The 17,561-nt window shown below is 37.7% G+C and overlaps 5 protein-coding genes across 6 annotated transcripts in view; 3 read left to right on the top strand and 2 right to left on the bottom strand.

Annotated features, from left to right (window-relative positions):
* Nucleotides 1-17,561, top strand: part of LOC126561228 (microsomal glutathione S-transferase 1-like) — a 160,934-nt gene that overhangs the window by 29,501 nt on the left and 113,872 nt on the right. The gene's annotated exons all lie outside the window — the stretch shown is intronic.
* Nucleotides 5,157-8,947, bottom strand: LOC126559614 (uncharacterized protein C6orf136 homolog). Its single transcript, XM_050215787.1, has 6 exons — nt 8,804-8,947; nt 8,479-8,646; nt 8,246-8,406; nt 7,934-8,155; nt 5,360-5,429; nt 5,157-5,273 (listed from the first exon to the last, which is right to left on the bottom strand). The coding sequence occupies exons 1-6, from the start codon at nt 8,945-8,947 to the stop codon at nt 5,157-5,159; spliced, it is 882 nt and encodes a 293-aa protein (XP_050071744.1).
* LOC126561401 (SOSS complex subunit C homolog B-like) lies at nt 10,205-10,797 on the top strand. Its single transcript, XM_050217525.1, has 3 exons — nt 10,205-10,269; nt 10,359-10,513; nt 10,593-10,797. Exons 1-3 carry the CDS (start codon nt 10,242-10,244, stop codon nt 10,779-10,781), a joined length of 372 nt encoding a protein of 123 aa, XP_050073482.1. The 5' UTR covers nt 10,205-10,241; the 3' UTR covers nt 10,782-10,797.
* On the top strand, nt 10,898-11,765 carry LOC126560594 (rRNA N6-adenosine-methyltransferase Mettl5-like). The gene is made up of 3 exons (XM_050216555.1): nt 10,898-11,199; nt 11,287-11,513; nt 11,618-11,765. Exons 1-3 carry the CDS (start codon nt 10,936-10,938, stop codon nt 11,763-11,765), a joined length of 639 nt encoding a protein of 212 aa, XP_050072512.1. The 5' UTR covers nt 10,898-10,935.
* LOC126559303 (lipid storage droplets surface-binding protein 2) overlaps nt 16,957-17,561 on the bottom strand; it is an 86,632-nt gene continuing 86,027 nt past the window's right edge. Inside the window, exon 4 of the mRNA XM_050215441.1 lies at nt 16,957-16,966. The gene's annotated coding sequence lies outside the window, so the exon portion shown is untranslated. The remainder of the gene's footprint in view (nt 16,967-17,561) is intronic.

Below are 17,561 nucleotides of genomic sequence, written 5' to 3'. Positions count from 1 at the left end.
CACATGTCGCTATATGCCAGCTATTATGATGTAGCATTAGAGATTCTATCCATGAGGGACAGGAACCGATCACAGTGTAGTGGTGGTGGTGGCGCCGATCGTGATGAATACGAACAAGTGCAAGTGCAGCTCAGGGTGTACAGCAATACGCATCGGGCACACACACGTGAAGGTCGCCGTTCGTAATGGAATGGGAGGGAAGGAAGGCTGTGATTGAGCACGGTCGTATAACCAACCCCAAAACAACCTTACAACCTTCCAGCTGCTGCTAAACGGAGTGTTCTTACTGTGTGAGTATGTTTGTGTGTGTATTGTTTCAACTATTGTTATATGACGACTCGTTCTTGTGCTCGACGACGTGTCCCTTCTCCTCCTTTCTAGATGGCGATCGTCTACCCCTTTGCAGCACACTTCGAGCTAGTTCACTACGCAAAAGAAGAAGAAAACTCAAATGAGAAAATCAACCAATCCTTAAATAATATTCAATTTTCGAGACGCGCTCGAAGAACCAAAAATGATCACTTTATACACAGTTGCTGTTGCACCGAATCAGATCCCGCGAACACAAACACACACACAAGCAGACAACCATCGAACGTGGGTGTTTAGGGCAAGATACCGAAAAATAATAGACACACGCACACGAACTGGGCACCGAAAATTGTTGCGCGAATCGATTACTCACGATTTTGTTTTTTCTTCTAGTTTATCTTTCGCACGATTCACTTACTTCGACTTTTCGCGCTCTCATCCCTCGCAGCAACTCTTCACTTGCTAATGTATGTTCGGTTTTTAATACATATTCGGTGATGTTTTTGCTACTGTCAAAAACTGTCAGTGCTCGCAACAAATGCGCGCATACACACACCCACACACACAGGCACAGCGCAATATTCGCATGTACACCTATATGCAAATAGAACAGAAGTTGAACACTTTACGTGGTTGTTCCGGGAAGCACGTAAGTAGCCACGGTAGATCGTATACGTTGTTTACCGACAGATACAACCAACGTTATTAAACGACACTTAAGCTCCACGGTTATTTGATGAACACCATTACGAAAACTTATTATACTCTAAGCTCTTGCCTGAAGCAGCTACTGCTACGTTGTCATTGGATACAAGCGCACTCACACATACGCAAGGTGGTTCGGTTGTGTTTTGCCGAGTTGCTAGCGCAGGCCAAAGAATAAAGATCCCGTAGGGCATAAATTGCACCGAAAAAATAACACTCCTCTGCTCCCACCGACCTACAACCCCCCCCCCCCTCCTCCGCCCCACCCTCACCGGATCTTGGTCAACGGTTCACATTACACCACACCATTTGCTTACCGCGTACGGCGATTCCAGTTCCGTCAACGATCGTGTCCAACAATATTCTTCCGGGGCTGGTGTTGTTTGCTGTGTGCGTCATCCGACACACAACCGTGCCGATCCGATGGCTTAGCGAAAATATTGCTTCACACGGAACAACATTACCTTTTGCGGTCTATCGAGTGCGCGCACACTAAGCGAAACTACAGGGGTTTTCACCTATTTGCCGTGTCGATTGCTTTTTAATGATAGCGAGCGGCTCATGTGTTTCGCTCCCCCTCAACACTGCATGAACCACCAGCAATGCAGAAGGCTCACGAATTCGGCCCACGATAAAAATACACGGTACACAAACAATTACACACTGCGACCGAATTGGACGGCGTCTGGCGTGTCAGACAAAACGACACGGAAAGCATCCAACACACACGCTTTTCGCTTTCGTCCTTGTCTGTACCTTTAGGGCACATCGAGTCCTGGTTATATTCGGTTGTTGTGTGATTCTAACGAATCGATCCCACTTACCATTTACAGCTATTAATTCACGCACGGTAATATCTTGAGCTTTTTTCGTGTACCTTCATTTCACACACACGCGCGATTTACTAAATTCTACCCTAAGAAGGCCACGGGAGCACGTGAAAAGCCGAAAACTAAACGCAAACAGGGACGGAAAACAAAACAATCGAAATGCCTGCCACCGAAACAAATTTATTCAGGACGTGCGAAATGATGGCACATTTGTGCGTGTGGGTGAGTGTATAGATGTGTGAGATGGTTCAGGAAAATCTAGCGATACAAAAGAGGAGAAATATGTGGATTCAAGGTTATGCAAGCTGACTCTTGCAAATGTGTAATGAGAGAGAGAGAGGAACGTAACGAAATAGAACGAACTGACGGACACCCAAAACATTACCCCGTACATGATTCTGACAGTTAAACGACCAGCTGTCAGTTATTACTGGGCTCCCCACCAGCCAAATGCTGTTTTAATAGACAACCCATCCCGATAACTGTCTAACAAGAAAGATATCTGTCTTGACAGCCCGTTTGTCCCAATAAATGTCTGGAGAGTGCCGCGAACTGTAATGAGTATTTTAACCGTACTGTCTACGACCAAAAAAACACACGTTGTTCTACGACTGCTTGCCCGGGAGTTTTCATTTTCACGGGTAAATGCAAATGACTTTTGATCTGCTATTCATATTAGTATTAGTCATATTAGTTATAAAATTTCAAGAAAGACGTAGGTAGTTTTTTTCTAACTAATCAAACGTCACGTGGTTACCAAACGTCAAACATACAAAGTGTAAAGGATTTTGCATTTTCCATTTTACAAAACCTCTAGTTAGGCGAATCTCAAGGTAAAAAGCAAATAATTCGGTTAAAGTACATCTTCAAACTAATTTTACTTTTTGACGACAAGAAAAAACAGCGAACTATTATTTATAGTCAATTAAAATGTATATTATTTAGTGTCACATGATTATTTAAATAGCTCGATGTAATTCAAATGAATGGCTTATTACTCCGTAATGAACAATTAAATCAATTGCTTCAACACATGTAGGTCAAGACTGGCAAAATATATGGTTGCTCATATCAGTATGCAGTATATCGTGCATCGAATCTATTCTAAAACCAGGCTCCCATTACAAAAAAAACGATTTAGCAGCAGAATTGAAAAATTCGCAATCAAATGTAGTTCACTAGAAAACTTTCTTGAAATTTTCAAGTGAATACGACGAGTAGATCAAAAGATACAACCTGTACATTAAAAAAAAATGCTAATTTCAATACAAAATTTATGACCTACACCGGTAGGTCGTAGACGTAAGGGGTATCAATTAAAAAAATATATAAACATATTTAAAATATTTCCTGATAGATGTCTTGCAGACTGGCCGTCTTTGCCTATCTGCCCAAATAGCCAAAAACAAATAAATTGAACCCTCTAGCTGTTTGTAGGCTGCTTAAGGAAAAATCGAACTACGGTTGAACTTTGAAGCTTGTTAAAAAGAGCGTGGAACCCGATGGAACTTTGAAGCTTTTCTACTTGCACCTGGAACTCAATGGAACTATGAGGCTTGTTTATAAACGAAGCATGGTACTTCATGGAACTGTGAGGCTTCTTAAGCAGCACATGGTACTTTACGGAACTTTGTGGTTGTTCAATGGAGAAAAACGGCTTAGGAAATGTTTGTCGAACATTTTTACCGATAAAAACTAAATTATAGATTATGTTGGAAAATAATAACATAACATAGTACGTATGTTTAGAAAACCGATCAGACCGTTCCTTACGAATGAAATATGTTTATTTTTTATTCAACGGTTATGACCAATATGTTCTGAATTTTTCGTGGAAAAAAAATCTGAAAAACAGATTTAAAGAATTCAGGAAAATTTTAGAAAATTTATATATAAAGAATGTTGTAATTTGCTCAAACAAAAAAAAAATCAAGTCAAAAGGATTCCTAGAACCGGAGAAAAAAGCAATTAAAATCGGTTTGGCTGTACGGGTAGCCGGATGCATAAAATAGGGTTAATAATATGAATTTAATTTTATTTATGTTGTAAAGATTTAATATTTTATTATTGCAACATAGATTTCTTTTACAATTCTCTCATTATGTTCTGTTAACACAGTATATTTTTCTAGTAGCGCAATTCTTGCTTTCTTCTTAGAATTTTCTGAATTCTGCTTGCTTGCTTCTTAGAATTTGTATAAGAATTGGAGAATTTAAATAAATAATATTATTTTGTGCTCCTTCTACGTACTTCATACTTTGGCACTAAATTCCAACATGTTTTGACCATTTTTGAATTCCCTGATATTTATTACCTTTAGGAGATGGGCAAAACTTGTTATTTATTTATTTTTATTTATAATTAATTATGACGGTCCAGTGCCGTATTGTCAACACCGCTTGTGTTGAGTAAATTTAATAATCTTATTGATAAGGCAGGGCACAACTTGTTGTTCTAGAATAAAATTTTACTCATAATGCATTTAGAACTCAGCTTGTATCGGGAGTATTCAAAATAAGCATTTCAGCTTAGAGAACAGGAAGAATCAGAAAAAGCTACTCATCATAGTAGGTTTCGATCGTATCGTTGCATAGTAAACCCAATGCAAATATGAAGATTTTTTTAACACCAAAATATTGCCGACCTAGGAAATATTCGTGGGTAAATATCATATGCAGCTTACAGAATTCCATCCCTGGGCAATACAAAACGCGTGAAAAATTAAGGGTTTCAAAAAAAAAAATTCAATAATACGGAGGAAACAACTTTCAAATGTTCACTTTATTTTATTTTCGAATGCTATACTACTCGGAAATTAACTCTACATATGCTGAACAACTTACAAGATATTTATTACCATGCTGTACGATTTATGTACCTGCTGCATACAAACTGCAATCTAAACAGCTGCCAAAGCTATGCTTGAATAATGTTTTTGTATCGATCTCCTAGCTGACTGGAAAAAAGCATTCAACTTTAATTCACAAAATTTTGAATATAATAATAAGAACCGAATAACAAGACTGCTGATGTACATGCATAAAAAAATAGAAACGAATAATGCACTATAGAACGTTCTATATTTCTTTCTTGTAGCCAGGAGCCAGGTGAAAACAAAGGCACAAATTCTGTTCTATCTGTTTTCATTTATTTCATTTTTTCCCTAAACAAATCCTCATACTACAGTCGCTTTATAACTTATAACACTATTATAATAATAATTAAAAAAACAGCAAAAACGGCACAATTCGTAGCAAATAGTGGTTTCACAATAAGAAACCTTGCTATTACGGTACATGCAGTGATCGCCTAATTCATCGTACTCACAACAGGATAGATTTCCGCAGTTAGCCCAACCACTAAAGCCAATTTTGGTGAAACAATAGTTTTCGGCGGGACCTTTACCGTATCATCATCCGGCATAATCTACGATGGAGTAAAACACATATTAGAAATTACAACAAAAAAAACATACATTAACGATTCTGGAAACAGCGGAAATGCTGACGCACCTTATCAACTACATGCTTGGACACTAATCCGTCAGACCCAACGTATAGCACCGAGAAGCCGTCGTACCAGCTGGAAAAAATGAGATGTTATAGTTTTTTTAAAGCTCTTACAATATACACTGGTAACTACCGCATTATCTAATACAATGTGTAAAATATGTTTCATAAACGTTAACGTTAACATCATGGTTCAAATTAATCAACATCAAGTCAAAAAAGTCAAAACATTATTGATAGTACGCTTAAAATAAGTTAGTTTCCAAATAAGGGTCAGTTTCCATTTTCTAAATAACGCATCTCCGAATCTCGAGTCACAGAGATTCGGAGATGCACGGGGTTTTAAAATGTGACAGTACTACTATGTGGGATTCATTTTTCAGTATTAAATTTTTTTTACCATACGGCATTTGGTCGTAATATTGGAGTTGAATATTTTTTTTTTAAGAGTAAAAGATGCAGCAAGCAGTATATGCGTTACGCGAATTTCTCTAGTCCGCACTGTCCACACAAGTCTGGAAGTGAGTTTTGTGAGTTTTCGCTCGCTATCGCTGAAGCCGAGGCGGTTTTTTAAGCTTATGACAAACTTTTTTTTAAATGGATTCGAAAAGATCGAAAATTGATCGCTATAGGCACTGCTTCGCTCTCGAAAGCAAATCAGCTGCGGAAAAAACTGAATTTGGCCAAAAAAATCTTTTATCGTGGGTAGGACTAAAACTTATCTACCCACCTGTTCATCGTATTTCATTATTTTCCCACAAATTTTATAATTTTTGCAAGTAATTTAAACGAAAAACCATAGTAATTATCCACAAAGTCAACAATCAAGCAATCCATATCGATGAGCTCAAAATCCACCCATTATTTAGTTTCTGTTGTTGATTTCAACTGACTATTCAATAATTTAAAAAAAACTGTTTTATAACTAGCACAACATTTCTCGCAAGATAATTGGCATGGGACAATACGCCGGCGTGCCGTCATACTCAATAATAAATAAACATTATTGGCATGTACCAATTGATGCGCTATTCTAGTGCTTTCAATTAACGTTGGATATTTATGAAGATTTGATGCACAAAAATGGTCAACGTAAATATTTATTTTTCAATACTACACTATTTAACTCTAATATCAAAGTTTTGGCAGAATATTTTAATAATTAAATTTAAATTTAAGCAATATGGCCAATTCGTCACTTAAAAATTTAAAAATTATAATTCATCACAAACTCCTGTAACACGGAAGATGTATTTTTGAATGGAAATGAGCAAACATTTAACGTTTGAAACATTTAGTTTTTAATACTACATATTATTTTTAAGCATGGTACTATTGAACATTGTTAAAACAAAATTAATACGTTCAGCTTTTTGTCAATGATCATTTTTATGCGTGTGAACGATTCTAACATTGTTCTAACAACAATTGTTGTGCAACACAAGGAGTACAACACCAGCAGCGCAGCATTCGGCACACAAAGCACAATAATTGGTACATCGCAGATTAATAGGAAAATAGCTATAACTTTTGTAAAAAATGTTCAAACTTAAAAATTGAAATTGAAGAAGTTGAAAGCTTCTAAACCTTTTATATTTGTACTTAGATTTTTTTAAATTTGTTGCTAAAATGTATGACTGTCTGAAAAGCCCTTGTTTGTGAATCTTAAATCAGCAGTTTCGTCACCGTTTTCGATGAAAACCTTGTACCAACTCGTCCATAATTGACACACTTATCCTTTAACTAAAGCAGATTTGTGAATCCCCATAAAGGCTTAGGCCATAAATACAGTGTATCGGAGATTGTTTTACACGTTCCCATCTATGTTTGTTCTCGTCCCGAGGATTTTTAACGAATGAACTTTTATTTTTGTTTTCTCCTACTAATTATTTATTTAGTTTTGGCTGGAAACTTATTATTTTATTTAGTTTAGCTAGAACTAAGAGTAAATATTTCTACAAATGTTTATGAGCACTCTGAGGAACTCTGTAAAGTTGTAGATATAACTTGTTTGATTATACAAATTGACCAGGCTGTATAAAAAAAATCACATAATTTTACTGTGGATGTATTGTTACATCAACATCATCTATATAAGTAAAATAAAATAATGTTGATTAATGTTTTACATTATTTTAGCATGATTTCAATTGGACAACGATGTATTGTCTTGTTTTAAGTAGCACAATCCCATCGGTGTTAAAATTTTAATCCGTGAACATTTCTTTTCAACGAATCGAATCGAAAAAAATGCTGGTGAAGTTTTGTTTTTTTATTCAAATATTATTACTATTATGAAAAATATTAGGGCACACGGCAAAACAAACCTCGGGGCAAGAACAAACATATATAGTCACTTGCCAGAAAAACGAGCAGAAAAATATTTGGACATTTGGCAAAATAACATAGAAAAATGTCAAAAAATGGTAGGATATTCTGTAAGAAACTGGGATTAACATTAATTTACTTAACTTTCATTAAACTTTAAACTAAACCGATTAGTTGAAAGTGGTTCTAATAATACCTTTTTGTGCTACTGGCATATACACATATACATTTTTTGTTGGTAATACTTACGCTTCCTGATCGTCGAATATTTCCTTCAGCTTCCATAGCTTATACTTCCAAAACTGTAACATCACCTTAAGGGCACTAATGCCTCTGATGCGCCATCGGACCTTCACGGTATTATCCTCGGGATGTTTGGTGATTTTAAGTATTTCGAAGGTAACGTATGCAAACTTTAAGTGACCCACGGTGCGTAATAGTGCAATTTGCTTTACGTAATGGTATAGCCCTCTGGAAGCAAAGGACATAAGAACAAAAAGCGTAGAAAATGTTAATGATGTTTTTTTTTTCTTTCTTTCGCATCGGTAAGGTGAATCGTACTCTGTCCTTGTACCACGAATGTTGTTCTCGAATATTAAGTTCGGACTGTATATAGAGTAGTCGAGTGGTTGCACGAATAGTTTCGGCAAGGTTTGCGACAGCACGTGGTATACTCGGTGCAGCTGTTCTTCGGAAGGTTGGTTGTCTTTAGGTTGACTGCCCTACAAGGGAGAAAGTTAGAAGAATGTTAATCACCGGCATGATGCAACATCCACAGTATCTTCTGATCTTACTGCAGCTGTAGTGCCGGATGACTCGGTGCAATATCGGACCTCGATCTGCTCGCACCGATCACTATATTGAGCATTTCGTTCGTAGAACGTCTTCCGGCTACGGTCCATTTCAAATGCATCGATTGCAAATGCAGGTGTGACTGCACCAGCTGGTGGTTTGCATCGATTCTAACATGCGGCGGAAGCGCATTTGAGGATGATATTTGTGAGAGAAAAAATGTTTAACAACACGAACACCAACACCATATTATGCAATATACGATGCGCTTTGCTCGATAAATGCATTTTAATACGAATTTTGGTAGGATTGTTTTGGATAGCTTACATTTCCAGCAATGGTAGTTGCAGCGGCTACACAGGCCCGATGCAGATCGCACCCGTTTGCACCGGGACCGAACGAACGGGGTGAAAATATTCCACCCACCAACGAGCGACCCTTCCGCGTAACGTTCCGCAGACAGTTGGCCATGATTTATGCCGCAGGCCGCAGTAGAAGCAACCGGGATTTTCCGTACCGTTAGTAAATAGTTTCCTGTGCTGCCGTGCACACACCACACACCGGGCAGGGAACAAGAGCTACGAAACACTACAATCGATCAACATACACACAGCGCAAGCAACTTTTCGTACATGCTCCTCGATTTTCGGTGCAATGTTTTTCCCCCTACGAAACTTATTACATTGTCAACGAAGCGCACACACCGGAAAAAATAAGACAGACAAGAGCACGGTGCAAACGGTAGGAGCAAGTGGCGGCGGTTCGGTGGATGCAAGCAAGGTCTTTGACATTTCTCATCTGTCAGATCGAGGTCCGGTCGACGGATGTTTATTTACATTTGGTACGCAATTTTCTGACTTTGTTTGCTTCGACACTGTGTCTTCGAGTGTACGTGGGATAAGAAAGTATTTGTCTTTAATTTTACTATTTTACATAATCTTCGTTTCATAATCCCCAAAAACATTCTTACTTCTAAAACCACCTACCCGGGTAGGTCATACATTTTGTGTGGGATTTTGCATTTTCCCGAATCAGAAAGCTAATAAGTTTTGATCTACTCGTTATATTTGCACGATTTTTTGGCTAAAATTTAAAATAAAGAACTTTTGAGAAATGCTGGCAAAAGATGGATAAGTATTTTAATGAAGTTCGTATTTCACACAAGCACAATTCTATCGTTTACCAATTACCATCACTTTAATAAAACCCTAAATTGTAAACGCTTTTCCCGTACCCAACTAAGCAATTTCCTTACACCCAAAAAAGTATTGTTAAACATTTCATTCGAAACACGGATAATTAACTGATCCGTCTTAATGAACTAATTCTTAATATTACGTACAAGATTACTTCAAATATGATGCACAATTGGCGAAATTATCAGTTGGGTGCAGAATCTGCCATGAAGGAAAAGCAAAGCATATTTATTATGTTGGGAGTGTGAAACAATTCTCACAGTGAACTCATCAAGTCGTTCGTAAAAAATTTATCAAATGCTCAACTTGATAGCAAACCTAGAATTCTAGCAGGCTAGAATGGTCGCCGGGGGAAATAGGGATAGATTTGTTGCTTGACAGCAGCAGTTTGGTGAGTGTCAAACGAACGCTATATAAATATATATATATATATCGTACCGTCACATTGTGGTATGCAGACATAATTACTTTCCTCATCGCAAACCCTAACCTAGTTGTAGATGACTGTTTTGCCCATGCTAATGAAAGAGCTGAGTTGATTTTCCCACCCGGTGCATGAAATAATTTTAATGGCTTTTCCGTCATCTACTAACCAAGGTAAGGACGAATAGGGTTCGTTTGGCTTGATGTAATGCAAGGTAAAAATTCACCATGGTCGCGGTGTTTATGTCGGCTTTATTTTACAGACGTGACGAAAAAGATACTGGAAGACATCCAGATGAAAAAGCAGCTTCTGCAAAAAGGAGTGAATTCGCATTCACCAGGCTTTGGCAACCTGTGCAATACGTCTCTCGGTTTCGGCAGCCTATACACACCTTCACCATTGTTTCAGCTGCCAAAGGTACAGGACGCTTTCAAACATCGTTCACGTAGAATTTCAAGTTCTCAAGCTAAATCTGTGTGTTAAAAAAAATTTCCAGTACACAACCACTGCCGGACAGGCGAACGATATCAACCAGAACATCTCGAAGGGCGTCTGGAGTCAGGCAATCAATCAATCGTTTGGTTTTTTCGTACCGCAGGACTCACTGTTTGGCAATAACATTCTACCTGTACTGCCACGGTACGACAATCCGTCGATCCATTACGCTAGTACGCCAAAATTTTGAGTGTAAAGAATAGGTTCCCATACAACACAATTTCCAAACACACACCCTCACAAACACACCGCATTAAAAAAAAAAACCCCATCGTTCCCTTGCTAAAAACGCTACAAACTTTGTCGAAATTGTGGAACAGATCTGAGACTTGCGTCATCAAAAAATGGCATGCATTAAGCTAAAAAAGCTCGAACAATTTCTACAAACCGTTGACGACTTCTCGGCACCGAATGTTCGTCTCGAACAGTACCAGACACCGTCGCATATCGCGAGCCAGGCTCTGTACGCGATTCAAACGCAGTATGCGGATTTGGAAGGCCGGATGGTGCTGGATTTAGGATGCGGTCCGGGTATGCTGAGCATCGGTTCTGCCCTGCTCGGTGCGGACTATGTTCTTGGGGTGGAGATCGATCCGAATGCTGCTGAGGTAAGGAAACTTGCATTGCAAGATGATAGACCTCAACATTGAAACCAAAAAGAAGCTAATCGCGCTTGTATCTTTTATCAATTCAAGGATTTTCGGAACAACTACGATGAGTTCGATCTGCAAAACGTCGAATGTTTGCAGGCGAATGTATTACAGCTGCCCGTACTTTGGCATGAGAAACCATTGTTCGATACGGTACTGCTCAACCCACCGTTCGGTACGAAGCAAAATAGTGGTATCGATGTTGCCTTTCTGAAGGTTGCCATTACGCTGTCCCGCGGTGCTGTTTACGCCATGCATAAATCGGCCACAAGGTACGATTCTGTTGCGGGAAGCAACATAATGTCGTTGGCATTATGTTGACAGCTATGTTGCCAACTATCTATTTTCATCGATTTTTTTCTCACCACCGGTACAGAGAGCACATCCAAAAGAAGGCACGGGAATGGAAGGTTCGATCCAACCTAATCGCGGAATTACGATACAATTTAGCACAGACGTACAAATTTCACAAACGGTCGAGCGTGGATTTGGCAGTGGATTTGTGGCGCATTGAAAAGGAATGACGTATAACGTGTGTGTATATGGACGATGACCAACATTAGGATAAGGGAAGGAAAATTAAACCTTTTTATTATTCAGCACTTACTATCCGCATACGTGGAAGGAATGAGTGGAATAAACCATTGAATGCCCTAAAACAACATCTTTCTTAAGACATTAAGCCAAGATGACGATTATTTCAACCTTCGTTTCAATGACCAAAAATACACCTTTATTTCTATAACTACCTACCCGAGTGGGTCATACATTTTGAATGGTAGTTTTCATTTTACCGGGTTGAAAAGCTAATATGTTTTGGTCTGTTCATCGTATTCACATGAAGTTTTTAGGAAGGGTGAGACTATTCAAGGTCTAACGTATTGCATTTAGCTGAAAGTTTGAAAAATTTCGTTTTATTTTTATTTTCGCAACGCATTTTACTTCCAATCTTGTAAACACCTTACTTTATTGTAACATTGTAACATATCACTTCACTTTACTATGTAACGAAGACCTTACAAAGGAAACTGATTTAGGTACTATAAATAAGTTTAACAGCAATTGCCAATTTTCAAAGAAAAATTCTGGTTAGCCATCAATTAGCTAATCGTAGATATAGGGAGTTTCAGCTTTGAAAGCGATAAAAATAATAAAATTAAAAAATAAATAGCCTCACCCCTCTTGAAAATACGGCGAGTGAATTAAAAGAAATTAGCTTTACAATTCCAAAAAAAAAGTTGAATACCTTACATGGTGTATGGCCTACCTAGGTAAGCGATCGAAGATGTAAAGGGTTGAAAGTTGAAAACAAAATAAACGAAACAATATTGAAAAATTTAAAACAAGTTTTTTTGCACAGAAAGGTGAACAATAAATTGTTCTAGGCATTCCATAAATTTCAATTGTGTACGATATCCGTACAAAAAATATTAAGGTATAAAAGTACGAAACATTCCCAGGTAGGCAGTAACTGATCTATAATGATCGTGCTCAGTGTAAAACAACATAATGTACTACAATGGCAAAGACAATTAAGGATGAAGACAGCGATGAGTAAAGACGAGTCCATATCTAAATTTTTTTTAAGTGTGACGGCTTGCGCCGTATTGTCAACACCGCATGTGATGACTATGTGTATAAATTAGATTAACGGGGCATTACCTCCCAGTTAAATCTAAATCTTTATCTAATGTATTTTTTGGCTTGTCCACTAGCGTGCATTGGTCTTCTTCCTGGCTTAACGATCCTCTAAGGTCACGTTGGCCATCGAATGGGTTACTAGACTCGCTGATACCAAGTAGTTAGATAGTCACTCCTTACTAGAATTTTGAATTATCGATGTCTAGTACAAGACAATGGATTGACAGTGGTAACAGAGAGAAGCGTTCAGGAGCGTTGCGCGTTGTGACCAGTTCAGTAGATCATTAGGGATCATTCCAAGATCGTGGTTGTAGTGCCTGATAAGCACTTTAAGTATCTGTGTAGATAAATATAGAGCGTTATCAATTACGAGGACAACTCATCTATGGATTGCCGTTCAACAAATCCTTAAAAGCAAAACGGCTAGGCCGTCCTTCAGGAAATTTAAAAAAAACCTTCAAAATTTTGCAAATGTCTATTTCTATCAACATCAAGTAATTTATCAAACTCAAGTTACGCCAATACGTATTTTGGGATCTGGCCATCTCGAGTATCGCACATACCAGACGTTTTTAGGCCTTCATTGCCTTGCAGATGGTCTACGTTGCCTGAACGGCATAGAGTTCGCAAAAACAAAACAACCATACCATACACGGAACCATACACCAGTACAGTACAATAACCAATAACTAAATCAAGGAAATTGGAAGTACGAATCACAAGTAAAGTTTGACCATCAGAAACTTGCTATAAGCGGACTAAGCGATCATGTGGGGCCCCCCGAATCGAAAGCGGCCCCGAGATAAAAACGGTTGGTATTTACAACGATCGAAAACGAATTGGTTGCTGTAAATACTTACGGATAGAAGAGGCCCCGATCATAATTATGATCATTATGATACATTTGAAGTCACATTCGAATTACACTATACTACACAACAAAATAAGAACAAAATAAATAAGTTTTACTTAACAAAGAATTCGAATTTTCAAATAAAAACTCTGTCAGCGAACAATTGCTTACGGCAAGTAAAACAAAAGATACAATCTTCTTAATACCACAGAATACAAACACCCATAGAAAATAGGGATACGAACTGAACATTTAATTAAAAGTATATATCAAAAAATACAAAAGCCTGCGTTTTTCTTTGTTTTGATAAAAAAGTATTTTCCTAGGCAGTCCACAAGATTCGAGCTGATAGCTCCATATCCATAAAAAATGCAGGTTTTCATTGCAAAAAAAAAATTATGACAATATGGCACTGGACCGTCATAATCAATTGTTAATAAATAAATAAAACGAAAATTAAACTTATACATAAGTATAACAGAAAAAGCTAAAAACAAGTGAATAAATCATAATGCGTAACAATGTCATTTAAAGCATGCTTAGTTTATTGAACGATAAAACTTTTCCACAGATCGTTGTGGAAAATAAATCATCATAGATGACAAAATTCCGAACAAACTCTTTCCCGAACATGTTTAGGTCGGCATACATGGACCCAATAAAACAAATTCACCTTCGGGCGCGCTATCCGACTTAGCTTTTGCTCTCTTCGTCTACGCTCTTTCGATTTCTTTCCTCTTACCTTTCTTATGGCGGTAGCTCGCTCGCGGAGAAATCGCCACCGTTTTAGTTCTAGTGATGCATAAGTTTCTTTTCAAATTCTAGCTTCCTTTTTTATTAGGGCTTGAAGAATGAATTTTTTGTGTATTCGATTGTTATTGTATTGATGTTCGGAAAAGCTTTGTAGAGTTCAAAAACAGTGTATATTGAGCAAACCAAAGAATTTTATCATTTGCTGCCATACTTCACCCAAAACAGTAGTTCCGCGTTAGTGAAGCTTTGTTACTTTTCGAAACATGTCTACCAAGCGAGTTCGCTGTTCAGGAGCATTGTATAGATTGCGAGATAAACGTGAAAAGTTAATTAATGAAGCATTTGAAGATGGAGAAAGATTGGCAAGCTAACGTAGGTTTGTTTTTACCGGCAAACATGTGCATTTTTGGAACTATCTCAAAGCATACGTATGTGAAACAATAATTATTTCATGCATCTAGAACCTGTACTGCAATTCGAACTATAATCTCATGTCTTCCCAATAGCTCCGTTAATAACAGCTGTGCAACAAAACTAGATAGATCTTTGATGATGACAAGTTCAAATCTCTGTTCTCCCATATCTTAAAAATTACTATCACTCTATCACATCAGAATTTAACATTCTCCCTCCCCCTTCTTCTCCTCCTTAATCATGGACCTTGTTCACAAATGGTAATTATGAAAATTATTTCTCCCGCTGTCCTTAGAGAGAGCGATCTATTTTTAAACTCCTCTCCCTACTCATTTTTACTCCGTTTTCTCAGCTTCGGGCCACCGCTTCGGGAAATTTTCGGCTATTTAAGTCAGACAGCGTCTGTTTTTTGATATCGTTTCAAACTGTTGTCCGACGTCAGAAAACTTCGGGAAAGAGAGAACTTGTTTCATTGGGGAGTTAGTGCCGAGCCGAGGAATCAACCTGGATTTTGTGCCGAAGCCTACGCACACTATCATAAACCTCATTCAACCCCTTGGATTGAGCACCAGCAGTATGAAGGCGAAGGCCTGCTGGCTTTCTTTCTTAGTCCTGTATTAGAATAACGCACTCAAAACGGAATCGAAAGCGAGATCGGGCGTATTCGGGAATCCATATTAGAAAAGCCGAAAAACAATCCAAAATCCCAGATGTAAGCCAAATCCCCTAGCTACCATTGTCTATCTTTGATCATTTCTGTTGTTAACGTTTATTGAAAGCTTGTTTGGTTTGATGTTTGAACTATGAATGCCTGGTATCCCAAAACTAGTTTTTTTTAATATAAATTTGAATTCTTTGCATATTACCAATTGTATGGTATGGTATATTCATCTGAACTAACTGTTACAGGTAGTAAAACTGGCAATGCCGAAGAATGAGCTTGAAGTTGAATATATTTTGCTTGAACAAGTTTAAGTCTTTTTTGCTCTTTCAAAAATATGCCAATAAAATGTTAATAAAAGTGTTTTATTATGTACCAATACAACTCATTCATCAATCATCCGCTCTTAATCATCAATCATCCGCGTTTGCTATCTCAACTCTGTACAAATTGTGTAAATTTCTATCAGGTATTGTAATTGTTTGACGACCTTATTAATGGCCTTAATATTCCCTTTAAAAGAACAAGGAATATTATCTATTCACTTATGGTTTTTGATTGATAATGAGCTTATCACTCGCTGTTTAATATCCTTTGGTTAGTAAATGATGACCAACAAATGCTTACCAAAGAGCATCTAAACGGTTGGTCGAATTACATCTGGTCTGGTCTGGTTGGTCGAAATGTATAATGCAGTTTGTAAAGTTTGCACCCGTTAATGGGACGGCCCAGTGGTGTAGGCGACAGCGGCGCCAGTCTTCAAACGGCAGGACCGGGGTTCAAATCCCATCTGGACCGTCCTCCCGTAGTGAAGTCTGACTATTCAACTACGTGGTTATCGATAGTCTAGTAAGTTATTGCGATGGCCGGCATGACCTTAGAGGTCGTTAGGCCAAGAAGAAGAAGAAAATTTGCACTCAAGGAATTCTAACTAAGTTGGGTTTACAGACTTTACCAGGTTACGGTTGCTATTGTTAGCAGGAAATTGTATAACCGGGCTTGTTAACAATAGTTCTCGAGAGTGTATTTTTAATAGCTCACCACTGTTTTTACTTCGTCATTTTGATAAAAGAAAACAGACAAATGCAAAAAACCATTTTAAAAATGTTAATGTTGAACTGGTAATTGTTTAGCTGAGTCCAATTTGCATACAGTTCCTTGCTTACATCTTAATCATTCTTCGAATGGAAAAATCACTCAACAAGCAAACGAAATAGTAAATTGTTCAAGGATAATATAGGCAAAAAGAAAAACATCAAAATACACTCTAGGGATTTTGTTATTAGAATGGGTTTTTCAATTGATATTCGGCTCTTCTAAAATGGACTCCCGAATACGCCCGATCCCGCTTGCGGTGTTACTTGGGATTTCGACTAACGTCGTCTATTCCGACCTTTTGCGATCTTACTATCTGTCTCTGTTAAACAAAAACGTGATATTTTCACTCTTTACTGCTATTACTTATGCATTCACAACCATTCATTTCAATTGTGTACATTTAACAATTTTTTTATTTGTTTCTTTGTTTGCCTTTTCTTCAGTGTAACATCAAACGTAAGCCAAACAGTTTAGCAACAGAAACAAAATCAATTTCAAAACGAAGGAAAACCAAAGCTGAAATACAACGGAAAACAAATAAGCAACGATATGGATTATTGGGGAATAAAAAACAAAATGCTTTGATCTTTTCGCTTGTATGGTCTAGTTTTCTTTGCTTCAGTCTTATCCTTCTTCAATAACCCCCTACCCCCTGCTTTTCTTAAAACTCTTCCATCCTCTCCCCCTATATCTCTTTTCCATACGTTTTTTTTTCTTGTCCCTTACATTCTTTAACTTATCTTGCCCACACGTATCTTCTGTTCCGATGTTTCCTGCGCTCTTGTAAGACCATTTCAGTCCATTCACTTTACAACAAATTCTAAGAGAATTTTGAATCCTGCTCTAAACTTGCCCTTCTTTACCAAATACCCCTTCGGCGTTACGGAGTCCTTCTTTACT

Source organism: Anopheles maculipalpis, chromosome X (genome assembly GCF_943734695.1).
Source record: "Anopheles maculipalpis chromosome X, idAnoMacuDA_375_x, whole genome shotgun sequence".
In the NCBI taxonomy this organism is placed as follows: Eukaryota; Metazoa; Arthropoda; class Insecta; order Diptera; family Culicidae; genus Anopheles; species Anopheles maculipalpis.
The sequence above is the reverse complement of the archived record's forward strand: the minus strand, read 5'-3'. Positions and strand labels throughout refer to the sequence as shown.